The 27,591-nt window shown below is 40.5% G+C and overlaps 1 protein-coding gene across 1 annotated transcript; it reads left to right on the top strand.

Annotated features, from left to right (window-relative positions):
- Positions 1-1,738: 1,738 nt before the first annotated feature.
- Positions 1,739-27,223, top strand: LOC135507593 (15-hydroxyprostaglandin dehydrogenase [NAD(+)]-like). The gene is made up of 7 exons (XM_064927133.1): positions 1,739-2,039; positions 2,237-2,360; positions 3,882-3,988; positions 5,724-5,820; positions 23,909-23,985; positions 25,201-25,364; positions 26,441-27,223. Exons 1-7 carry the CDS (start codon positions 1,947-1,949, stop codon positions 26,562-26,564), a joined length of 786 nt encoding a protein of 261 aa, XP_064783205.1. The 5' UTR covers positions 1,739-1,946; the 3' UTR covers positions 26,565-27,223.
- Positions 27,224-27,591: the final 368 nt, after the last annotated feature.

Raw genomic sequence — 27,591 nt, 5'->3', positions numbered from 1 at the left:
ATGAAAGGAATTCACACTCTCCATAAGTTGGGGGGTAAAAGTGCATGTATAAAGTTGAAGAAAGAATTTAGAATAGATTGTAATTGTTATGTTGAAGTAAAATTTTATTTAACTATATTTAAAAAATAAGTATAGAAATGAGGGGTTGTTTACTTTGTCTGTATGTTGATATACTGAAATTATTATCAACAACAGACAATGAACAGACAAATAATCAGAATATCGGACAAATGGACAATGATTCAGTCGTATCATATTCTTGTGTTTGATCAAACCTGATGACACACAGAGACAGTATAAAACTGCAGTGTAAAGACCTGACCCAATTTTAAGCTGACTCATAATGGAGAAGATAATAAAATAAATATATTTATGGATACATACATGCAATATATCAATCTCCTCTCCTTTTTCTAAATGGTTGATGGGTTCTTGTACTCCAAGACTGTTGTGATGTTTTTTGAAAGATTTAAAAAAAATATTTGGTAAGGCATTTACAGAATTTTACACTATTTAAAAACAACTACTGATTAAATCTCTGAAGAGATACTGTGCCATATGCTTTTGGTAGTAAAAACATATCTATACTCCCACATTCCTTCATAAAGTGACAAAGCTTTCATATAGTTCTACAGATTTTAATACCACTTCTACATATTAGTATTTGACACAGCTAAACACAATGTGAAGGACGAATTCATATACGTTTCGTGTACATTTCTATTGCAAGTGTATTTAAATACTTTATTTTGTACCAAAAAAATGACAGTATTATTAAATGTTAGATGCATGAACTGAATTCAATGTCAATATATTTATTTTTGAACTTGTGTTCGACCTGTGTTTAAGTTGCTGCTGTGATGATGAGAAGAACACATGTGCTTTTTTTTCCCATTATAATGTACATCTGTAGATACTTTTCATACATCTAATAAAGGTCATTTGGAGAGAAAAAGATTGAGAAAAAAACCCGGTTACATTTCTAAATGAAGATGGTGTCATTTGTGTCTTTGTTACGGTATCAGTTCAGAGGATCACACAGAGTGGGTTCCTAGCTCCAACAGTGCAGTAGTATCTAACAATTCACAACAATACACACAAATCTAAAAAGTAAAATAATTCAATTAATAAATATATACATCTTAGGACAAGCAAATTTTGGAGGGGGGGGGGGCATTGACCAAAATAAAGTATAATGTATACACATAAAATGAGTGAAAGAGTATGTTAACATTATTAAAGTGACTAGTGTTCCATTATTAAGGTGACTAGTGTTCCATTATTAAAGTGACAAGTGATTTCATGACTATGTACATAGGGCAGCAGCTCGAAGGTGCAGGGTTGAGTAACCTGGGTGGTACTGTAGCCAGCGAGTGATGGCTATTTAACAGTCTGATGGCTTTGATGCACCTGTACTGACGTCGCCTTCTGGATGGTAGCGGGGTGAACAGAGGCAGTGGCTCGGGTGGTTGTTTCAGGCCTCTTGACAGAGGCAAATGGTCAAATAAAGGGATATCATATACTGTAGGTCTATATCTCAACGTTATAAAAAATGCATTCCCAATCTAACGTTAAGCTATTGCCTTTCAAAACAGACTGTAGGCCTGCCAATAGCGAGCTTTATGACGTCACTGCATGGTTGCCCAATATGAAGGGCATAGCAGTAGATATTCCCTCATGCTGTTTGTTGCTAGTCACAGAGAACATATTATTGAGCAATATGTAAATACATGACGCCAGTAGTGAGCTTCTACTGCAGGACTATCTCATTAGGAGGTCGGTTTGGAATATGAAAAAGGTGAAAGACGAGACGGCGTACTTATCCGCCGTGTGTTTATTTAGCGCTACATACACCACACGCCCCTTTTCTGACAACTAATGTACCAGATGATATAGGAGCCTACATAAAGCAGCGCGGCGTGTCGCAGCCAGATGAAGCGTAAAAGATGACTCTGCGAGGTAAAGTGGCTCTAGTTACGGGCGGAGCCCAAGGTATCGGTAGAGCCGTCGCAGAAAGCCTTCTGAAGAATGAAGCAAAGGTTGGTGTTTATATATAAAGTTATTAGCCTGTTGTCGCCCGTAAATGGACGGTGCTTTTGGTTACTTTACGCATTTTACGCGCGGCGCTTGTACCAACCTATCGTGGTTGTATGGAGCCAAAACCAACTGTGTTGCACAATAACCTCTTTAAATATTTGTACATCGTTTTGTAGATGTTCTGATTTTATACCCGCAGGTTGCACTTGTTGACTTGAATCAAAGTGTCGGAGAGGAATGCAAGAAGATTTTAGATGGAGAGTTTGGAGATGGGAACTGCATTTTCATTCAGTGTGACGTGACGGACAGATTGAAACTTAAAGGTAATTGTTGCTTGACAATAAAACGGTGATACTTCTGGTTCATAGTCTGAGATGAATGCAGTTCATTTATTTGGAACATTTCCTCTCACAAGCTCTACAAGCCAGAATGTTTAATGCAATTGTATTTAAGTTTAGGCTACTCTGCCAGTTGTCTGTGCGGTTTTGTCGTTTTGTGGGTAGGAATTTGACAAAAAATATCCACAGGAAAGTATTATTACACATACAGTTTCAAGCGCTGGTACTGCTTCCTATCACCTGGCGCATGCACAAAACAATATAAACACGTGTACGAGCTCGGAATGTATGCATACATCGCTTGCATGTATTTACATCGTGTGAGCATGTTTCAGGTGATAAACATCTGAACACACTACCAGCGGTTTGAAAAGTTGGTTTGATTATATATTCCCTTGGACATTTTATCGCCGCTTCCTTACCGTAAAAAGGGCCAACGGTATGGACAACCGGTAAAGTTAAAGTACATGTTATTCAACATTCTGGCTTGTAAAGAAGATACTGTTGTGTTCATGGGGTAACCATGGTAACAATCTGACTAGGCAAAGGTAATTGCAACTTTACTATGGTACTGCTATTTTTTCTTTAGAGGTTATTATAGTTATTAGCCTAACCTATGTTTTTTTTTAAGTATAGCTATATGCCTAGTCTAACTTTAGCATTTTGCCTAAATGCATAATAGTCCATTTTATTTCATGCTGCGCAGTGGTTTATAATTCTGAATATTCTCATGTTCGATCACCTTTAGGCCTTAGGCCTACCTATTTTAAGACATCATTCACCCCTGAAACAGACTTTCATTGTGTGAAAGTGAATTAGTTACTTTTGACATGATTTCCAAAACGCCCCAGGCAAAAGACATTGGAATGTTCTTGGATGTAGCCTTACCTAAATATCTGTGCTTATAAGAGTCCATTCAACCAACACTGAACACTGTCAGTGCACGACTGAATCTTAAATGTCGACACAGTCTATTTAGTCTTGTAAGACTGGACATTTGTTAGACATTTGTTGATAAAGTAATGCCAGGTCTCTCTTGGAAAAAAATATATTATCTCAATGAGAAAAAACCTGTATAAATAAAGGTTAAATAAAGTACTTTTTTTTTTTAAAGCACCGTACTTGACTTGTTGCTCCTACCTTGGTTAAGGTGATTATTATATAGTTTTTAATTGAATGTTTTTCTTGTGGAATGTTTTCAGCTGAAAGGCAGGTGCTGGTGAATACCTGTTATACTGCAGTTTTTGTGGCTGAGATAATTGTTTAGATGTACTTGTTTATTACTTAGACAAAGATGCAGTGTTCTTGTAGTGAATATAGCCTGTATAATCAATCTAAGAGCTAGATGTTCTTCTTTGATATAGAATTGAAATGATAGTTTGGCTGTAAATAAAGAAGCAATGTTCTTGACAAATGTCCATCTCGTAAGGACTGGTAGTGTTCTTCTTGCAGGGGTTCATCTATAGTTATTCAACCTAAGTGTTGGACTCTTCTTTCATATTGCAGATGCTTTTCAAAGTACCGTCGACCGGTTTGGAAGATTGGACATTGTTGTCAACAATGCTGGCATCAACAATGAGAAGGACTGGGAGAAGACCATTGAAGTAAACCTGGTAAGAGGGGTGGGTGTGGGTGTCAGTGTGTGTGTGACTAACACCACTAAATGTTAGATTGAATGTATTTTTGTCATTGAATGTCTTGTCATTGAGAGTTTGTGAAAATCTATTTTTCCAAAACAATCTGTTACTTGACTAACTGCAAAATCAACCTTACATTATGCTGTAGTTTAGCCTAGATTATATTACATGATGCTGTAGTTTAGCCTAGTTTACATTATATTACACAATGCTGTAGTTTAGACTAGTTCACTTTATATTACACAATGCTGCAGTTTAGACTAGTTCACATTATATTACACAATGCTGTAGTTTAGCCTAGTTCACTTTATATTACACAATGCTGTAGTTTAGACTAGTTTACATTATATTACACAATGCTGTAGTTTAGACTAGTTTACATTATATTACACAATGCTGTAGTTTAGCCTAGTTCACTTTATATTACACAATGCTGTAGTTTAGACTAGTTCACTTTATATTACACAATGCTGTAGTTTAGACTAGTTCACTTTATATTACACAACGCTGTAGTTTAGACTAGTTCACTTTATATTACACAATGCTGTAGTTTAGCCTAGTTCACTTTATATTACACAATGCTGTAGTTTAGCCTAGTTTACATTATATTACACAATGCTGTAGTTTAGACTAGTTTACATTATATTACACAATGCTGTAGTTTAGCCTAGTTCACTTTATATTACACAATGCTGTAGTTTAGACTAGTTCACTTTATATTACACAATGCTGTAGTTTAGACTAGTTCACTTTATATTACACAATGCTGTAGTTTAGACTAGTTCACTTTATATTACACAATGCTGTAGTTTAGACTAGTTCACTTTATATTACACAATGCTGTAGTTTAGCCTAGTTCACTTTATATTACACAATGCTGTAGTTTAGACTAGTTCACATTATATTACACAATGCTGTAGTTTAGCCTAGTTTACATTATATTACACAATGCTGTAGTTTAGCCTAGTTCACTTTATATTACACAATGCTGTAGTTTAGCCTAGTTCACTTTATATTACACAATGCTGTAGTTTAGCCTAGTTCACTTTATATTACACAATGCTGTAGTTTAGCCTAGTTCATTTTATATTACACAATGCTGTAGGTTAGCCTAGTTCACTTTATATTACACAATGTTGTAGTTTAGACTAGTTTACATTATATTACACAATGCTGTAGGTTAGCCTAGTTCACTTTATATTACACAATGCTGTAGTTTAGCCTAGTTCACATTATATTACACAATGCTGTAGTTTAGCCTAGTTCACTTTATATTACACAATGCTGTAGTTTAGACTAGTTTACATTATATTACACAATGCTGTAGTTTAGCCTCGTTCACCTTATATAACACAATGCTGTAGTTTAGACACGTTCACTTTATATTACACAATGCTGTAGTTTAGACTAGTTTACAATATATTACACAATGCTGCAGTTTAGACTAGTTTACATTATATTACACAATGCTGTAGTTTAGCCTAGTTCACCTTATATTACACAATGCTGTAGTTTAGCCTAGTATACATTATATTACACAATGCTGTAGTTTAGCCTAGTATACATTATGTTACATGATGCTGTAGTTGAACCTAGTTCACATTACATGACATCAGTGAAGAGTTCTACCACAGGCTGATTAAGAGCAAAAGAGTGTGACTGTTGTATGTGTTGGATATTGAGACTCAAGCCCTCTTGTTTCTCTCCATAGACATCAGTCATCAAGGGAACTTACCTGGCCCTGGATCATATGAGCAAAGAGTATGGAAAAGAAGGAGGAGTCATCATCAATGTCTCATCCATGGCAGGTAAGGCTGCTCCATACATGCATCAATACTTTATGTACAGCACGCTGCACGTCAATACATGGAAGCCTTCTCAGGCGGTTGCTTTGTACTGTATGCTGCACGCATATACACTGCTCAAAAAAATAAAGGGAACACTTAAACAACACAATGTAACTCCAAGTCAATCACACTTCTGTGAAATCAAACTGTCCACTTAGGACGCAACACTGATTGACAATACATTTCACATGCTGTTGTGCAAATGGAATAGACAACAGGTGGAAATTATAGGCAATTAGCAAGACACCCCCAATAAAGGAGTGGTTCTGCAGGTGGTGACCACAGACCACTTCTCAGTTCCTATGCTTCCTGGCTGATGTTTTGGTCACTTTTGAATGCTGGCGGTGCTTTCACTCTAGTGGTAGCATGAGACGGGGTCTACAACCCACACAAGTGGCTCAGGTAGTGCAGCTCATCCAGGATGGCACATCAATGCGAGCTGTGGCAAGAAGGTTTGCTGTGTCTGTCAGCGTAGTGTCCAGAGCATGGAGGCGCTACCAGGAGACAGGCCAGCACATCGGGAGATGTGGAGGTCAACAATCCAGCAGCAGGATTGCTACCTCCACCTTTGTGCAAGGAGGAGCAGGAGGAGCACTGCCAGAGCCCTGCAAAATGACCTCCAGCGGGCCACAAATGTGCATGTGTCTGCTCAAACGATCAGAAACAGACTCCATGAGGGTGGTATGAGGGCCCGATGTCCACAGGTGGGGGTTGTGCTTACAGCCCAACACCGTGCAGGACGTTTGGCATTTGCCAGAGAACACCAAGATTGGCAAATTCGCCACTGGTCCCCTGTGCTCTTCACAGATGAAAGCAGGTTCACACTGAGCACATGTGACTGACGTGACAGAGTCTGGAGACGCCGTGGAGAACGTTCTGCTGCCTGCAACATCCTCCAGCATGACCGGTTTGGTGGTGGGTCAGTCATGGTGTAGGGTGGCATTTCTTTGGGGGGCCGCACATCTCTCCATGTGCTCGCCAGAGGTAGCCTGACTGCCATTAGGTACAGAGATGAGATCCTCAGACCCCTTGTGAGACCATATGCTGGTGCGGTTGGCCTTGGGTTCCTCCTAATGCAAGACAATGCTAGACCTCATGTGGCTGGAGTGTGTCAGCAGTTCCTGCAAGAGGAAGGCATTGATGCTGTGGACTGGCCCGCCCGTTCCCCAGACCTGAATCCAATTGAGCACATCTGGGACATCATGTCTCGCTCCATCCACCAACGCCACGTTGCACCACAGACTGTCCAGGAGTTGGTGGATGCTTTAGTCCAGGTCTGGGAGGAGATCCCTCACGAGACCATCCGCCACCTCATCAGGAGCATGCCCGTGCGTTGTAGGAAGGTCATACAGGCACGTGGAGGCCACACACACTACTGAGCCTCATTTTGACTTGTTTTAAGGACATTACATCAAAGTTGGATCCGCCTGTAGTGTGGTTTTCCACTTTAATTTTGAGTGTGACTCCAAATCCAGACCTCCATGGGTTGATAAATTTGATTTCCATTGATCATTTTTGTGTGATTTTGTTGTCAGCACATACAACTATGTAAAGAAAGAAGTATTTAATAAGAATATTTCATTCATTCAGATCTAGGATGTGTTATTTTAGTGCTCCCTTAATTTCTTTGAGCAGTGTACATTGAAGCCTTCACAGACATAAGAAAAAGGGAAACAGTGGTGTATGTGGATGTGGGAATGACTAGCTATGTCTTTGGCAATGCGGTTGCTTTCAGCTGATGTGAGCAACCCCTATCTAATGGAATATGTCACAGGTCATCATCTATAAAGAACCACATTGACTTCATTCACTGTTATTGTTGAAATTCCCAGGCGTTTGTTTTGGTACGATATGGTTACACAGTGTACCATAACACAACATAACACAGGTGTAAAGCAAACATTACAACATTACCACTTGATAGATTAGAGTTTGATGCTGTTTTCACAGTGGACAATAAGCATTGCTGTGTGCGTCTACTATTTGCTTAGTGGGGTAGGTTAAGGCTGTTCCATCGCCTCAGTCAGCAAACTAACAACCACAGTACTTCTCATTTTTCAATCTTTCTCCGCAGCAGCATGTGGAGATTGAGAAAGCATGTTATTAGTGCAATCCGAGTCAGCTAGCGCAACCACTTTGTGCAAGAATTGTCTGAATGTCTGTCTGTGGTTCAGTGGCTTACATCTTGATCCGGAGGGGTTCAATTTGGTGTGTGGTGGGCTGTGTTGGATTGGGAGAGATTTGTTGGAATGGAGACAGTAATACCATGACAGACAGCCCACTGACTGTGAGACTCAGTCAAGTGTCACTAAATCTGTTTTCATATAAGCAGCACACCTGGGTTCACATACTATTCAAAATCTTTCAAATGCTTTCTGCGTTTTCTCAAGTCTGCCTTGAATACCAGCTGGGTGGAGTTTGGACTAACAAACGGAATTTAGAATGGTGGTACTTATAGAAAAATAGTGATTTATCAAACAATTCTACAAGCGTCATACCCACACTGGTAGGAGATAAACATTGGTAAATACCAATTGTTCTCAGCCTCAGTACTCTAGCACAACCTTGGCTGTTTGCATTTTGAAATGCCCTAATTAACCATATTTGGTCAAAATCCTCCCTTTAAAGCCCGGGGGGGATATCCGTACCATGAAATACAACGGTGCAACCACACAAAAAACAAAGGGGGAAAAAACTACAAACAAAGGACCATTGGGACAATTCAAGTTGCCTATATTTGCAATGGCAAAGCCATCCATCTATCCATTTCTGTTCACATAGTTGAAATCATTTAGGATGATGATGTTATGCTGATGCTGATGTGGGTGCCGTCTATTGCTCCCTTCATGTTTGGGAACCCACCTGTTGTGAGATGGTGCATGGAAATTTTATGTGTTAACCTTTGTTTTGCTGATGATTGCATCGGAAATATTGGCTCATGGAGGGCTGTGATCGATAAGCCCCCCACTGAAAAGTGTCTGTTGCCGAAAACCAAAGGGTGGATAGCACTTGGATGTGCACCGGAATGGTATGCATTTGCCTTTTTAAAGTATGTCTTAAATCTTCTCAAAAATCCTATACGATTGTTTTTTGGTAACAATATCTGATGAGCCAATCTGTACTTAATGCAGAAAATGTGCCACATGTCTCTAAAAACTCGCTCTCTGCAAAATGCAGCGGGTGCCAAATCTTTCAACAGAGCAAGGTTAGCCGTCTCATGCAATTTCCCATTATCTCAATCTTATAGAACGTCAACAATGGTTTCACTTTGACACATACCTCTCATTTTAACAAATTACTGTACTTTATATTGATTATTATTGTAACCAATGCACTGATGTGGTCAAACTATATAGCGTGCCAAGCGATGTTTCATGAATTCCCAATGGAAATGCAATCAAAATTGAAAAATGATTTAATTATTACTCTCACAATTTCAACACATTTTCCCCATTCTACGCTTGACAAGCAGTTTCCTTGGTCCTGTGCGTACGCATGGTCCTGTCTGTGTGTACATTTACACACACTCTCAAGCAAACGTTCATATTGATCAATTTCACACTGCGTGGACGTTTTTCAATGCATGGTTTACACACAGATTTGTGCCTATGCATGGTTGATAAATGAGACCCCTGGTCTGCTAAGCAGCAGAGATGAACCTTCCCGTGACCCCTTTGGGTTCTTGAACACGCAGTCACAGGAAGCTAACATGTATGCCGACAGAGGGCAGAAGTGCAGACAAGTGGACACCCCTCACACTGGGCTGTGGTGGTCATGGGGTGTTGTGACTTCTGTGCCAAGATCCACAGTTTGTGCAATAGTACTCGTGGACTTGAGTCAAGTGCTCTTGTCTAATTTCAACATAATTGTATCTATGTATCTATTGGTCTGTGGAGGGCCAGTTCCAGGCATAAGTGACATAAGCTTATGCTCCCCCCATAAAGAATGATCTATCTGTGTTAATTTTTTTATTTTTTACTCAGTCGGGGTCTCATCTTAGTGTTAAAGGTTAGAGTAGTATAATATATAAGGTGCAAGTTCGAAATTTGGCTATGCATCAGCAATTTGCCTCTTGTTATGTCCGTCACTGACAGTCACTCTATCAGCCATGTCGGCAAAATGAAAATGGATTGGTAATTTAGTCTAGCCAGCTATCTAAACTTGTAGTAATCATGGCCAAATACCAACCGGAAATGCTGGGGCCGTGCCCAGGTCCCCTGACCTCCAGGTGGCCCCCATTGATTTTGTTGACCACTCTCACTCATATATTATTTACATGGCATAAGTCATGGAAAAATGGTAGAATAGCAGGAAATTTACTTTCAAACGTTTTTATCTCTGCTGTCGAGTGGGGGGTTGTGGAATATTCTAATCAAGTGAGAGAAACTTAGTTTGAAGAAATGACAATCATCTTTATCCAATATCGATTTAATTATTACAATAATGAGACTGGTCAACCTGAGAGCCAAACCTTTACAGAAATGCAGAGTTCTTTATATAGCTGACACTAAGAATGCTTAGTCATGGCTGGTTCAGAATGCTTAGTCGTGGCCCATGCAAACCAAGGGGCGTCATAAGGGTTCATCCGGTCGTTATCTGCACGGGGTTGTTGTCTTAACCCCACCCTGGCTTAGTTTCCCAGATGCAAGGAGGATTTTGGGACAATGAGAGATTGATATACTCTTAAGCTATCTCTAGTAAAACACATTCCTGTCTATGTAATGCAGTGTTTAACTAATTTGTCAGCTCAAGCAATCCCAGATTAACTGCAGAGAACTAGAGTGGAGACCATAAAAACACAGCGTTAGTAGGACAGAAATATCTTACTATTAGTTCAATATTAATTGTTAACCATTAATATAAAATAAATCAGGTAAATACGTAATGTTTCTATCACAGGGCCACTAAAATGATTTCCCCAAGGGGCCCAACTTGGGGCGGCATGTAGCCTAAAACTTTGGGCCAGTAACCAAAAGGTTGCTGGATCGAATCCCCAAGCTAACAAGATAAAAACCTGTCGTTCTGCTCCTGAACAAGGCAGTTAACCCCAGTAGGCCGTTATTGTAAATAAGAATTTGTTCTCAACTGACTTGCCTAGTTAAATAAAGGATAAATAAAATAAAAAATGAACTAAATCTCACTTGGGTCTGCTTGTTGAAATACTACTTGACAATAACATAGGTAATACATTAAGTTTTAGTAATAAAACAGTTGTCAATACAACTGGAGAATGTTGTGCTTAATCTCCAGTGCGAACTCTAAGAAATTATAATCATTTGGTCCGAAAACAGACTGTATCATTGGGAGGCTGTTCTCAGGCCTTTGGAATGTAAACATCAGTGCTGAAAACATAGTTGCTTGTGTTTGATTAAAGTTAGAACAGTATATAAACTGGAGGATGGTGACTTTTCTCTTTCTCTCTCTTTCTTTCTCTCGCTCTCTCAATTCAAAGAGGTTTATTGGTATGGGAAACATTGCAAAATATCAAATGAAAACATTACACTCACAAAAGTTCAGAAGGAACAGAGACATTTTAAATGTCATATTATATACAGTGTTGTAACAATGTGCAAATAGTTAAAGTACAAAAGGGAAAGTAAATACGGGTTGTATTTACAATGGTGTTTGTTCTTCACTGGTTGCACTTTTCTTGTGGCATCAGGTCACAAATCTTGCTGCTGTGATGGCACACTGTGGTATTTCACCCAATAGATATGGGAGTTAATCAAAATTGGATTTGTTTTGGAATTTGTGGGTCTGCGTACTCTGAGGGAACTATGTGTCTCTAAATGGTCATACATTTGGCAGGAGGTTAGGAAGTGCAGCTCAGTTTCCACCTCATTTTGTACACATAGCCTGTTTTCTCTTGAGAGCCATGTCTGCCTACGGCGGCCTTTCTCAATAGCAAGGATATTGCTCACTGAATCTGTACATAGTCAAAGTTTTTCTTAATTTTGTGTCAGTTACAGTGGTCATGTATTCTGCCCTAGTGTACTCTCTGTTTAGGGCCAAATGGCGTTCTAGTTTGCTCTGTTTTTTTGTTAATTCAAATCAAATCACATTTTATTGGTCACATACACATGGTTAGCAGATGTTAGTGTAGCGTAATGCTTGTAAATTCTTTCCAATGTGTCAAGTAATTATCTTTTTATTTCCTCGTGATTTGGTTGGGTCTAATTGTGTTGCTGTCCTGGGGCTTTCTGAGGTCAGTTTCTGAACAGAGCCCCAGGACCAGCTTGCTTAGAGGACTCTTCTCCAGGTTCATCTCTCTGTAGGTGATGGCTTTGTTATGCAAGGTTTGGGAATCGCTTCCTTTTTATTTGGTGTTTTATGTTGTCTCTCTCTCTTTTCTCTTTCTCTTTCTCTCTCTCTCCCTCCATCTTTATCACTAACTGTCTCTCTCTCTGTCTCTGTCTGTCTCTCTGTCTCTGTCTGTCTCTCTGTCTGCACTTTGACACAGATATGCCTGAACTCCATTCTCCCTCAGCCAATTCACAAACCGTTTAGTATCAAGATGGATTCTCTGCTAAATATTCCATGTGACTCTATTCAGTCACACGCTTTACATTGGCACTGTATATCTATCCCCTCATCTCTACTTTTGAGACCCTGCATGGTAAACAATAGCACAGTCAACTCCAAGTTAGTTTCCCTAAGGTTTGCCTGCAGAGAGAAGGAGGAAATATCACCTGGCTCAGTTCACAACCGTGGGCCAAGAATCTCCCAGATGTCATCAATCTAAATGTAATGAAGACTACATGTTTATCACAAGCGAGACGCATGACTGACATATGACGCCATTGGGCTCATTCAAACGCATTGTCTGTGTGTTGACATCAATCATGGGGTTCTGGTGAAATATAGTTCTGTGTCTGTGTTGGATGATAGATGATGTTGGATGAGAGGATTTTGTGGTTGTTTGGACCTAATCCCCAAACTCATACACTGAGCAACTAAAGAGAGAGTTGTGAAATAGTTCCATTGTAGGTTGTTTAGATCCTGGGCTGGAATTCAAACTCCAACTGAACTTTGGACTGAGGACTGAGTTGACTGTCCTAACTGGAGACTGGAGGTTAATCATTCTCCTGCTGAGGAAGATTTAAAAAAAATGTTTATTATTATTTTTTTACTAGGCAAGTCAGTTAAGAGCAAATTCTTATTTTCAATGACGGCCTAGGAACAGTGGGTTAACTGCCTTGTTCATGGGCAGAACGACAGATTTTTACCTTGTCAGCTCGGGGATTCAATCTCGCAACCTTTCGGTTAGTAGTCCAACGCTCTACCCGCTAGGCTACCTGCCGCCCCATTTCTTCCTGTGATGTTTTTTAGTTTTTTTTCCCCCTGTCTCAGCAGCTTCTTTCTCTTTTTCATTTCTTTCTCTCTCATTCCTCGTTTATTGCTCATTGCATAATAGTTTCGAGAGGGAGAGAGAGAAGCTTCCGATTCAAGTTGTCCCAGCACAACAGGCAAAGCTGGTTGAAATGACATCATTTGGTTGTACTGAGTCCAAGATCATCCAAATATTTTATAGATGCGTAAACACATCCCTGCGCACCTGGTAACATCATATTCTATCATTACGCTACTTGTAGATGCTATTCCTCAGTGCTGTCGCTAGCAGATAAGTGAAAGTCATGCTACTAACCAAAACAAGACATTCCCCAACCATGCCTGTGGGTGATTCCAATACAGGGCCTTCAGAAAGTTTTCACACCCCTTGACTTTTTCCACATTTTGTTGTTACAAAGTGGGATTAAAATGTATTTAATTATCATTTTTGGTCAACAATCTACACAAAATACTTTAACGTCAAAGTGGTAAATACTCTAATGTCAATGTGGTGATTCTGACAATACATGTTAGAATCACCTTTGGCAGCGATTACAGCTGTGATCCTTTCTGGGTAAATTTCCAAGGGCTTTGCACACCTGAATTGTGCAACATTTGCCCATTATTCTTTTTAACATCCTTCAAGCTCTCTCATGTTGGTTGTTGATCTATGCTAGACAGCCATTTCAAGTCTTGCCATAAATCAAGCAGATTTAAGTTAAAATTGAAACTAGGCCACTCAGGAACATTCAGTGTCATCTTGGTAAGCAACTCCAGTCTAGACATGGGGGAGGGAATACAGTCAGTCACAACAGTGAACCAACAACCTAAAACGTGACAACAGGATCCGTAATGGACCAGACATGAAAGTGAACCATATAGTTCACCTACGGTGAATGGGCCCGCACTCTGACACAACCACAAACTGAGGTACCAACCGTACCAAACAAACAAACACTCCACACAGGCTCTACCCACGAGAGGTTATGTCCTACTTGTTCAAAATAACAACCCTGCTACACACTATGCAAACAGTAGCACTATATCCTTTGCGAGCGGTATCTAAACAAGTCCAGATGTTGCTAATCCCTGGTCCCAGAGGGCTCTCCCAATTGTGTGGTATTTGAAACCGATTGGTTACTTTTCCCGCCAGGACGACACTGCCGAGGCAGATGCCACTTGAGGTTTTAAATTGGTTGTTATCGATATTCACAGAGCACTCACGTAGTCGGAACCCCACCTGGGTTGAACCCCAAATTCATTGATTTGCAGCACACAAACCACACAGCTGACTGGAGGAGCGACTTTCACACACAACCTTTTAACTCGATTACAACAAAACCAAGATCATTAATTGACAACAAGGCTCATTCATCAAATTTCTGAAATACCTCTTGGTGAGAGAAGCCAGAAAAGTCTCCACCACAGAGGGGTCAACACAATTGACGCACCTCCAGAGAGCTGATTCTGAAGCTTCGCTAAACAAACATGGCTGAAAACCTTAGTGTCTCATCCTCTTCGGAATTTCCAGATGGACTAAAGAAAAGAGAATTGAGAAATAGGGCCGGCAGGGTAGCCTAGTGGTTAGAGCATTGGACTTGTAGCCGGAAGGTTGCAAGTTCAAACCCCCGAGCTGACAAGGTACAGATCTGTTGTTCTGCCCCTCATTGAAAATAAGAATTTGTTCTTAACTGACTTGCCTAGTTTAAAAAAATTAAAAAGCTGGTTTATTACAAGTTGCAACAGGGAGACACCTCCAGCACAGAAGCAGATATCATTTCTAACTGACCTTTTGGAGACAGACCCTTTATATAAGCAGTTCAAAACCAAGACAGTTCAAAACCAAGGCAGTGGCTTTGTCAGCTGCTACAGAATCGGTGTCCACAGAAGGTCATCAATACAACCGTGAATAATCAGCGTGTCCTTGTACCTCCAGTCTGGCGTCAATCACTATCAACCGATATGAGCATAATCCATAACAAGTCTAGTGACCAACCCCCACCTTGAGTGTCACAACTAGAACACTGGAAATGTATTACAGAGTGGGAAAATATATAAATATGCTAAATATTGTTCTAATCACTCTGAATGTGATTATGTAACAGTGATAGAACTGTTAGATAGGCTCGCTACAGTGGACAACAGCATCACACATGATCTCTGCCCCAAAGCCAAAACACCGCTGACATGACATCAGTTTGTTTTCTTTACCATTGAGAAGAAACGGTTGGCAAGATGCTGCTTGATGTACAACCGCAGTAAAAGCTGCAGGCGCTCACAGGCCCCGCTTTAACTGGCAGCTGCCTCTAATGGGACCAGGAACTTTGGAATGTAGGTGGACCCACTGCAGTGTTCGGTACAGGCTTCTTCCCTCACTGGCAAGTTGTGCAATGACTGACTGATTGACGAACTGACTGACTGACAGCTCCTATGTTGGATCGCGGTATGTTTGATGTAAATCATTGTTTTGTTTCACCCTGTTCTTCATGATGTGTGTTAAGAGCAGCCAAACCTGAAATGTACAAAGGGTGTCAGTTGACAATAATCTTGGAGCATTTTGGGGGAAGGAAAACACACACACATTTTGAATACTTTATTTGAATCCACAAATTACATTACATTACAAAGGATAAAAACTATTTTAAAGGTCTTGGATACAAGAGCACTTTAAGGATACAAAAAGCACCTTCTCCACAAAGCTAGGCTGCCCATAACAGCTGAAACAGAGCAGTACTTCGGCCAGTTGCTTTGCTCTAGTCTTTGGCACACCTGCAATCTGAAGGCCACTCACCGTATGTACGTGGCCGATTCTGTCAAATACTACTGTCACCAAGTTGCACTTATATCCAAGGCTGTCCAAGCCTTTTTTTTTCTTTTTTTTTTACCTTTATTTAACCAGGCAAGTCAGTTAAGAACAAATTCTTATTTTCAATGACGGCCTGGGAACAGTGGGTTAACTGCCTGTTCAGGGGCAGAACGACAGATTTGTACCTTGTCAGCTCGGGGGTTTGAACTTGCAACCTTGCGGTTGCTAGTCCAACGCTCTAACCACTAGGCTACCCTGCCGCCCCAGCCTGATACGAGGGCTGGTATTTGAGAGACTTGTCAGCAAAAGCCCGACTCCATGTATCCATCGAAGGAACAGCCCACCTCAAATCAGCACCTCCCTTTGGGCTCGCCCCACAGCAGCAGTCACTGGATTATTCTGCATACCGGAAAACGCGTCATCATCTATATCAAACCAGGCTATTCTGATGAGAACATTTGTATGTGTGCTGTCTGTGAGACCACCTGTCTTACCTCAGTAGCTACCAGGGCGACAAGGCAGACATGTCTAGCAATGTACAAGTATTTTTATGAACAACATAAAAACAACATGTGCACCAGACTTAACTCGGGGTAAGATACAGACGGGATCGTGGTTTGCAGGATACCATAGTGCTAGATTGTATTTTGTGGGTAGAATAGAACAGGTGTTGACCTTACCGTGAAAGGGTTTCTTACAAGCCCTTCACCAACAATGCAGTTCTTAGAAAATTAAGAGTTAAGAAAATATTAACTAAATAAACTAAAGTTAAAAAAAAAAGTAATACCAGAAAATAACTAACGAGGCTATAGACTGACTATAGACTTCCGGCACTGAGTCATGTGCGGGGGTACAGGTTAGTCATGGTAATTGAGGTAATATGTACATAGATATGCATAGATATGCATAGATAATAAACAGTAGGTAGCAGCAGCGTAAAAATCTGCAAATAGTCCGAATAGCCATTTGAAATTAGCTGTTCAGCAGCCTTATGGCTTGGGGGTAGAAGCTGTTAAGAAGCCTTTTGGACCTAGACTTGACGCTCTGGTACCGCTTGCCGTGTGGTAGCAGAGAGAACAGTCTATGACTAGGGTGGCTGGAGTTTTCTGCATTTCTTAGGGCCTTCCTCTGACACCGCCTGGTATAGAGGTCCTGGATGGCAGGAAACTTGGCCACATGCACCACCCTCTTGCGGTTCGAATGCCGAGCAGTTTCCATACCAGGCGGCAATGCAACCAGTGCACTCGATGGTGCAGCTGTAGAACCCCTCGAGGATCTATGCCAAATCCCCTGAGTCTCCTGAGGGAGAATAGGCATTGTTGTGCCCCCCTCATGACTGTCCCGGTCTGTCTGGACTGTATGGGTTTTTATTGACAGCTATTCTGAACTTGAGCACCACTCGCAACAAGAAGTTGCTGCCATCCCTTCCAGTAATTGGGCAACTTTTGCCATTTTTTTTGTTGTCCAGGTGAGGGGAACTGCTGTAAAAAGGAGGACTGGATGTATTTTGAAAGATGAGATTCTTGAGGATTATAATATATACCACTGTAAAGGCTCTCGCCCTCCTCTTCTGAGGAGGAGTAGCGAGAAGGATCGGAAGTGTCCATAACGTTTAATCAAAATGAACACTGAAATACAAAACAATAGACGTGAATAAACGACACAAACAAACACTGACACGGAAAATAAACACCCACAACTCAAAAGTGAAACCAGGCTCCCTAAGTATGATTCTCAATCAGGGACAACGATTGATAGCTGCCTCTGATTGAGAACCATACTAGGCCGAACACAGAAATCCCAAATGATAGAAAAACGAACATAGACAACCCACCCAACTCACGCCGTGACCATACTAAAACAAAGATATAATAACAGAACTAAGGTCAGAACGTGACAACCGCTTTGATGTCATACAAGCAAGACAAACACCTGTGTGTCCAAATGTGCAATTCACATTTCCAAATCAACGTTTATGATCACTATGTTCGATATACAGTTGCAAGATGACATGTCGTCATATCCTGGGCTCTTCTGTTTGTTTATTGTGAAAACAAATTGCCGCATCACACGCACCTGAATGCACCTAAATTCCGATCTGTTTTTCTGAATTTCCTTGTGAAAGCCTAACATTGTAAGATCGTATTTTATAACAGCTAGTTATGTTGGCAGTGGAACAAGCTTTCAGATCATACCCACCTGACCCTGAATGCGATTTATAATGGCCCATTTTTGGATTAAAATTTTATTTAAAAAAATATGTTTTTTGCTTTATATGTTAAGTTCACACTACCATCACCCCAGATTTTGTAACACCTCTCTATCTAGTATTTTAGATACTTTTCAGATGGATTTTATACCTCAATTTCACTGTTTAGCCCTTGTCCTTGACCCAGACTTTTCAGCTTCTACTATGTTTTTCTATGAGAAAACAATAATTACACATTATGCAATGTCATCTAGAGAAAGAGTCAACTAAATAAAATCTATGTCAATATGTATTGTGAGTATTTCCTTTATATTGTTACTTACACAAAATATACCTGTCCTTTGGTACTGGTGTCATTTCCACCACTGAGGGCAAATTCCTCATTTAATAAAGTTTTGTCAAGAGAATGTTAACTTAGTTACCATGGAAACTTATTGTGACACTGAAGCACATGGCTGCAGCAGAAGTGATGTTCCAGAAGTGATGTCCAGGAGTTGAAGAAAAATCTAGGTAAATATTACTACTAATAGTCCTACTATGAATTCTGCAAAATATGTCCTTTTCGGGTTGTCAAGCCAACAGTCCAGGATAGGGACACATGCCTCTGCAAAACCCACGCCAACCTCTAGTTCATGGCGGACAAACTTCAGCATCACAAATGATCAGCTGAAGTGATCTGACTTTGATGCTGGTGAACAGACATGGTGGTTTGAGAGGAAAAACAAAGCTGAAGAGAGAGAAAATGAAAAACAAAGAGGGAAACCTAGCTAAGTTCAACCCCAACAGGCAACAGTGTGCTTTAGGACAATGCAGATTTCCTCTGAGTGGTCGGGTAGGCTGTTTGGAGTGTTTATCCGACTGGATAAAACAAATTATTATAATTACCCCCCTCCACTTCTAAAACCAAAGTTGCGCCGCTGAGAGAACTACCTGTGTAAATACACCAGTGAAATCTAGGCAGTTCACTTTGGTGATTCTCACAAGCAGGTGACCTTCCACACCTTCATATGGTTGTTATCATAATCTCACAAAAAGTTTGGGTGGAAATATCTTTTTTTTTGACAAATAAATGTTTTCAGCTGTCACAAAGGCAAGTTCATACATGCATGTGTCATGTTGAATTATTAATTTTAGGATAACCTTAAAAAGCACTTAAAATAATGTTCAATGCAAGACAAATGTATAAGAAATGTGTTCTAAATTAATTGTATGATATTTCATTTTCAACTAAAATTGATGTTTAATAACATTTGTCAATGGCTGTCTGAGAAAAATGACTAAAATATATACATTCCTGAATAATACGATCACAGCGATTATCAGATATTATTTCTAGACAAATCAAAGACAATTATAATACTGGTAAAATGGTTTTTCAATATGTTTTAATTTCCGAAATCTTGCATGTGCCCGAAGTTGCAGAACCACCCAATTGTGTTATGGTGGGAGTGCAGGGCTGTGTTCCAAACTAAACAACAACAAGTGACCTTGTTCCTCAACGGGACCGCTAGGAGAGCTCACGAAGGTACCTTTTATAGTTGAAGACTTTTCTTTTGAGTCATAAAAGTGCACTGAAATTGCTTAGGAACTGTGCACACTTTGGAGAGGTGTGTGGCCACCTGGAGAGACCAGTTAATCTTCTCACTTAAACCCTTGTAATGTTTGTCCTGTGTTGCAACCACCCCACATTTTCCAGGAATAGTCTTATCATGTTAATGAATGTATCCAGAATATTTTCAGATTTTGTTTTCAGCAAAAGTGGCACTAAATAGTACACTAAATGTAAAATGCACATAACATCAACAGTGTAATGTTTGGATTTAGCATTATACTGTATTGACCAATTAAGACAGTCAGTATATCGTTCACTGTGGTTCCAAATAAGGGAAGAGCAGTCTGACGTTTTATGTTAGCACTCCGTTCGAGCTGCTTAGGCATAAGGGGAAGTACAAGTATGCCTGAAACTGCAAGATAATGGTTGGTTGTGTTTTATGATAAATGACCCCATATTGTCATGTTATTGCACATACTTTGCTTCCTGTGTGTCCCAGCAGGAAACCTGTGGCTCCTATAGATCCCTTTCCTCCTTGTTTTTAGCTGAAGTGGTAATAAGATTTGAAGTCAAGACTTCATACAATGTTTCCTATACAATTCCAGCTACCATATTTATGCCCTCTCCTGAAATATGAAAATATGCCCTCTCCCATATGCCCTCTCAAATATGCCCTCTCCCATGTGTTCCCGCACTGAAATTCAGCGGGAACACATGGGTAGTTTGGGAGTTCTCATTTTAACACAGTCTTAGATTTTTTGGTGTTTTTTGTGGACTGATCTGGTGCTACCAAGAACTGTTCTGATCGGAAGAACCTTTTAGGAAGAAAGTTTTTTTTTTAAGATTCTTTGGAAGGCAAGAAGGGTTCTATGTTCAACCATATATCATATTTCCCAGCATGCTGTAATGCAGGGTGATTTTCAGAAGTGTTTGTTTTAATGTGTTTTTGCATATACAGTAGAGGTCGGAAGTTTACATACACCTTAGCCAAATACATTTAAACTCCGTTCTTCACAATTCCTGACATTTAATTCTAGTAAAAATTCCCTGTCTTAGGTCAGTTAGGATCACCACTTCATTTTAAGAATGTGAAATTTCAGAATAATCGTAGAGAGAATGATTCCTTTCAGCTTTTATTTCTTTCATCACATTCCCAGTGGGTCAGAAGTTTACATACACTCAATTAGTATTTGGTAGCATTACCTTTAAACTTGTTTAACTTTGGTCAAACGTTTCTGGTAGCCTTCCACAAGCTTCCCACAATAAGTTGGGTGAATTTTGGCCCATTCCTCCTGATAGAGCTGGTGTAACTGAGTCAGGTTTATATGCCTCCTTGCTCGCACATGCTTTTTCAGTTCTGCCGACACATTTTCTAGGATTTGGATTGAGATCAGGGCTTTGTGATGGCCAATCCAATACCTTGACTTTATTGTCCTTAAGCCATTTTGACACAACTTTGGAAGTATGCTTGGGGTCATTGTCCATTTGGAAGACCCATTTGTGACCAAGCTTTAACTTCCTGACGGATGTCTTAAGACGTTGCTTCAATATATTCACATAATTTTCTTTCCTCATGATGCCATCTATTTTGTGAAGTGCATCAGTCCCTCATGCAGCAAAGCACCCCCACAACATGATGCTCCCACACCGTGCTTCACAGTTGGGGTGGTGTTCTTCGGCTTGCAAGCCACCCCCTTTTTCCTCCAAACATAACGATGGTCATTATGGCCAAACAGTTCTATTTTTGTTTCATCAGACCAGAGGACATTTCTCCAAAAAGTATGATCTTTGTACCCATGTGCAGTTGCAAACCGTAGTCTGGCTTTTTTATGCCGGTTTTGGTGCAGTGGCTTCTTCCTTGCTGAGCGGCCTTTCAGGTTATATCGATATAGGACTCGGTTTCCTGTGGATATAGATAATTTTGTACCTGTTTCCTCCAGCATCTTCACAAGATACTTTGCTGTTGTTCTGGGATTGATTTGCACTTTTTACACCGAAGTACATTCATCTCTAGGAGACAGAACGCGTCTCCTTCCTGATCAGTATGACGGCTGCATGGTCCCATGGTGTTTAAACTTGGGTACTATTGTTTGTACAGATGAACATGGTACCTTCAGGCGTTTGTAAATTGCTCCCAAGGATGAACCAGACTTGTGGAGGTCTCTTGGCTGATTTATTTTTATTTTCCCATGTTGTCAAGCAAAGAGGCACTGAGTGAGAAGGTAGGTCTTGAAATACATCCACAGGTACACGTCCAATTGACTTAAATGTTGTCAATCAGCCTATCCGAAGCTTCTAAAGCCATGACATCATTTTCTGGAATTTTCCAAGCTGTTTAAAGGCACAGTCAATTTAGTGTATGCAAACTTCTGACCCACTGGAATTGTGATACGGTGAATTATAAGTGAAATAATCTGTCTGAAAACAATTGTTGGAAAAATTACTTGTGTCATGTAAAGTAGATGTCCTAACCGACTTGACAAAACTATAGTTTCTTAACAAGAAATTTGTGGAGTGGTTGAAAATGAGTTTTAATGACACCAATCTAAGTATATGTAAACTACCGACAACAACTGTATAGTACATTGATTGGTTGATACATTTTATTCTACACAAAGATAAATTACATGTATTTTAACTAAACCAATCTGTTAGTAGTTGGACTTATTGCACTCGTTACTGAGATGGTTGTTCCAGTTTGAATACTGAGACTACGTCAAGGATCTAATCTTCCCTACACTGGCAATCTTTTTGAATGCAGGTTGCGGTTGATTTTGTCACGTTCTGACCTTCTTTTATTATGTCTTTGTTTTAGTATGGTCAGGGCGTGAGTTGGGTGGGTTGTCTATGTTCATTTTTCTATGTTATGTTTTGCGTTTGGCCTGGTATGGTTCTCAATCAGAGGCAGGTGTCGTTAGTTGTCTCTGATTGAGAATCATACTTAGGTAGCCTTTTCCCACTTGTGTTTCGTGGGTGATTATTTTCTGTTCTGTGTTTTGTTTCACCGTTCAGAACTGTTTTGTTTAGTTTTGCCGTAAACAAGATGAACACTTACCACGCTGCGCTTTGGTCCTCACCTCATTCCAACGACGAGCGTCAGATTTAAACCATTCCACTTGTTGGATATCGTAACTCTGACTGGATTCCAATAGCAATTACACATCACTTTGCGAGCCAGCATGATGTGACTTGCAGGCCTGACGTGGCCTGTAAACCAAGGTTTTTCTAACACCACTGTGTTAGGGTTTAACTAAGCCCGTCAACAAGTGGCCTTACGATAGACACATCTTTCATAAATAATTTGATTTTAAAGGCTGGTGGAACCATTCATAGAGGGTTCTAAGAATAACCTTTAGATAATAAAATGGTTCTTGGTAGAACCATATACAAGGTATTCTATGAAGAACCCTACATGGTAGACCCTCTGCACAGGGTTCTACCTAGCACCAAAAAGGGTTCAGGAAAACTGAAGAACACTACATGGTTCTACAGCACACATTTTTTAAAGAATGCATTTAAACATTCTCTTTGAGCTCAATTCCCTTTGATTTGACTATGTTCCCAGAGTGATTTTTCCATCTAATTTCACCTCTGTTCTCTAATACAAAGGTGCTGCGAGGTTTCAGAAACAATGGTCCCTGCAGTACTCCATACAACAGGTTTCTCTTAAGGTTTGCCCTGGCTCTATACTTTTTAAAGTGGAAAACTAATGATTGATCTTCACAAGGTTAAGGTTTTATGTATCCATAAAAGGAAGTTGAGCCCATTATTTGGAGGGGAAAGCGAGTTCTCCTGAAATGTAAGGTTCTGGAGATTGTTCTGGTTTAAACAGAACTCGGCAGCCGGCCCAACACACACAAACACACAGCTTTTTCATGTTTGAATTAAGCGAAATAGGGAGAAATATTTTGCCTCGGAGGATCCTGTTTTTCCATGACGGGAAAGGCATAGAGAATAATTTACAGTACTCATTCATTTCTAGCAAGCGATATGAGATCTCAGTAAAAACCGGTAGATTCCACTATAGCGCGCTTACACACTATAGCGCGCCGTCAATGAAAAACACCTGAGATTTAAATGGGTACCATGTGGAGTATGTCGGTGAGTTATCATGACTGTAAACTTTGTTTATTCTTCTTTCTTTCTTTTTCAGCTTTCCTTCATTCCCCCTACCAGCCAGTGTATACGGCCACAAAGCACGGGGTGATAGGCTTCTCCAGAGCCATAGCGGTGAGTTCTAATACACACACAAACCTCTCCTCGAGTACACCTAGCCATTCCACATACAGTGCCCTCCGTAATTATTGGGACAGTGAAATACTTTATTCTTCTTTTGGCTCTGCACTCCAAAAGTTTGGATTTTAAATCAGTGACTATGAGGTTAAAGTGCAGACTGTCAAATTCACTTATGTGTATTAAAGCAGTAAAAAGTATAGCCTACCAATTGGCTTGTTGCAGTGCTTGAGGCGTCACTACAAACCTGGGTTTGATCACAAGCTGAGTCACAGCCGGCCGTGACCGGGATACCAATGAGGCGGCGCACAATTAGCCCAGCGTTGTCCGGGTTAGGGGAGGGTTTGGCCGGCTAGGAATGTCCTTGTCCCATCGTGCTCTAGCGACTCCTTGTGGCATGTCGGGCGCATGCAGGGTCGCCATTTGTACATTTTGACACATTGGTGCGGCTGGCTTCTGGGTTAAGCGAGCAGTGTGTCAAGAAGCAGTGCGATGGGACAAGACTGTAACTACCAATTAGATATCACGAAATTCGGTAGAAAAAGGGGTAAAAGTACAAAACAATATATACATTTAGTATTTTGTCCCATATTCCTAACATGCAATGACTACATCAAGCTTGTGACTCAAAATATTTGTTGGATGCATTTACTGTTTTGTTTTGGTTGGTTTGTGTTTCAGATTATTTTTGTGCCCAATAATTTTGGAGTCACTTTTATTGTAAATAAGAAGAGAATATGTTTCTACATTAACGTGGCTGCTACCATGATTACCATGATTATGGATAATCGTTGATGTAGTCATTGTGAGCGATTAATATGGGAACAAACACTAAACTTTGGACTACCTTAATAGACATAGAGTATGTAATCCAAAACCAGTACACCTGATTTAAGTAATGAAGAGCTTGATGATTAGTTGACCAGTTGAATCAGATGTCGTAGTAGAATATGTGATATGTGGAATGGCTGGGGGTACTCCAGGAAAGGCATGGAAAACACTGGCCTAGACACATTCCTTTGCCCTGGGTGATTACGCTTGACCGTGTTCGGACATGTTTGTGCTCCTCTTTCTCACACACACACACATAACACACACACACACACACGCACACATAACAAACACATACACACTGGCACGTTGCTCCTTTCACAACCACACACACACACACACACCCTGACACGTCTGTGTTCCTTTCCTCTCCCCACGCAGGATGCAGCCGAGGTGGAGAACTATGGTGTGAGGATCAACACGCTGTGCCCTGCCTTCGTGGACACCCCTCTCCTGCGCTCCGTGGAACACGAGGACAACATGGGCAAGTTTGACAAGTTCAAGGACGACTTAAAGAGGAGCGTGCACAAGTTCGGGGTGCTTCAGTGAGTTCCTATACATGTTGTGTAGAAGTTGCCTCATTTCCCTCCTTTTACACTCATTACCTCTCAATGTTCTTTATAACTCAGATTTACAGTAAACCTATGTGGTGTATATAGGATACTGCTTCAGATTAATGTATACAAGTGTTGTTTATACCTAAACAAGTCAACACAGACCTAGAATCAGCTTACCCTCCCCACATGGCCCCGCGAAACCACCAAATACTAACTCCATTCTACGACATCAAGTAATACATTATCTGGAGTAGCAAAGCCTCCCTAATCAGTGTCCATTTCCTCCTTAAATCCTCCCTCCACATAGTATGTGTGGGAGGCCATGGAGGTTGTTATCCCTCCTCAGTTTCCCTGTCTTATCTGGAGAGAGGAGGGAGGGGGCCTTGGAAGCTTCCTGGTGTGTTTATGTCTTGTCCCCTCTCTATGTCACTGTGTTTTGAGTGCTTTGGACGACATCAGATAAGGTTTTCTACTTCAGAAGCAAACGGTGGTGGAGATATACAGATACAAACGTTGAGGGGTATTCTGAGGAAAGACTTAACTAGCTGTCAACATTTATTGGAAATGATTAGGTTTGCTACGATATGCATCCGAAACATGCAAAGACAAATATTGAGAAATACAGTGTGTTTGAGATAAGATTTGTTTTGTTATTTATATCAGAATGCAGTCTTAAATGCTTACATCTACCAGCTCAGCTGCTTTTAAAGTACAGTATTTCGCAATACCTTGTCCAAGCTGTTTGGCCTGGGGCAAGGCGATTTGATAAATCTGTTGGCTACAGCGTCAAAAAGAGGCCTTTTTAAGTGTTGATCTTATATCTCTTTCAGCCAGGAAATTGTTGAATTAAGTTACATCATGTTTCAGGAATTCTCAGATATAATCATGAGGGCATTTTGCTAGCTATTGTTTGTTTGCTAGACCAATTCAATCCCCCCAATAAATTAGGAATTGAAACACCAGGCGGAAGACAACCGAATGAGCCAGGGAGGAACTATGTGGACACTGTGTTACCTACCTAACACGGCCCTGTTTTCTCTCTATCTCTCAATCTCTATCCCCAGACCTTCGCTGATCGCAGAGGGAGTGTTGCGCCTGATAACTGATACCGGTCTAAACGGCGCCGTGATGAAGATCACCTGCTCTAAAGGGATCCACTTCCACACCTACGAGCCCCTGTCCGCTTGAGAGGAACAACACGGAATACCGTCGGACTTCTGTCACCCACCCAGCCAGACAAAGGAATTTAAAGTGGTCGGAGTATGGAGTCATTCAGAAAGTAGACCCATGTGTCTATGGAATTGGTAGAAATGTAGGCCCATTGAATTAGGAATTAGAATAGTAATTTAATGGGGCCTCTATTTGTATGCCTACGATGGATGTAACCAAGATTCCAGTAGTCTTACTTAATTGGTGTGAACAAAGGTAGACAAAGAGGGTTTAGTTTTTGGGTTTCCCTCATCATAGAATCCTCCAGTTGATTTGACTCGTATGAGAGACTTGTTTCCCTCATCATAGAATCCTCCAGTTGATTTGACTAGTATGAGAGACTTGTTTCCCTCATCATAGAATCCTCCAGTTGATTTGACTAGTATGAGAGACTTGGTACAAATTGACTGCTGTATTTATTTTATTTTATTTATTTAACTAGGCAAGTCAGCTAAGAGAAAATTCTTATTACCCAATTATGAAATGGACGTTTTATCACAAAGCACAGTATGTGTTTACAATTTTACCAAATAACTGTAGTTTATTTATGATACAATAGCATGCTTTATTATCATAGAATATGTGAAAATTGTATTTTTGTTCTCTGTCAGACAATAAACTTTGACTCCTTTCCTCTTCTCCTTCACTTGTTACATGACTATGTACATAACACAGTATCTGTAACACAGTAATGCAGGTTTAGCTGGCAGAAAGAGGACTCTTGAGGGCTGGGGAGTTGTCAGCACGCTACCTAGCTGAGCATGTTGCCGTTGGGCTAAGTATGTTGCCATTGGGAGTGTCCACCTCACCTCCACTACCATGCAGCAAAACAGGCTTTGACGAGAGGAGGAACTGTGACAAGGAGCAGACAGTTTAAAAAATTTTTTTAATCCTTTGCTACTTTTAGTTAATTCCAGGATGTATGCGTGACAGGAATTCACATCTGGATATCACCCCCTCCTCCCGCCATCCCTCTCCCCCCGCCCGCCCTCCCGCTATCAGCTGC

The sequence above is a fragment of the Oncorhynchus masou genome, chromosome 21, assembly GCF_036934945.1.
Source record: "Oncorhynchus masou masou isolate Uvic2021 chromosome 21, UVic_Omas_1.1, whole genome shotgun sequence".
Classification (NCBI taxonomy): domain Eukaryota; kingdom Metazoa; phylum Chordata; class Actinopteri; order Salmoniformes; family Salmonidae; genus Oncorhynchus; species Oncorhynchus masou.
The sequence above is the reverse complement of the archived record's forward strand: the minus strand, read 5'-3'. Positions and strand labels throughout refer to the sequence as shown.

Bases quoted from the DNA above. Each gene is read 5' to 3' on its own strand.
- LOC135507593 (XM_064927133.1), top strand. From the start codon at position 1,947: ATGACTCTGCGAGGTAAAGTGGCTCTAGTTACGGGCGGAGCCCAAGGT. The intron at 2,361-3,881 runs GTAATTGTTGCT...TTCATATTGCAG, and splicing joins GGACAGATTGAAACTTAAAG to ATGCTTTTCAAAGTACCGTC. The intron at 25,365-26,440 runs GTGAGTTCCTAT...CTCTATCCCCAG, and splicing joins CACAAGTTCGGGGTGCTTCA to ACCTTCGCTGATCGCAGAGG.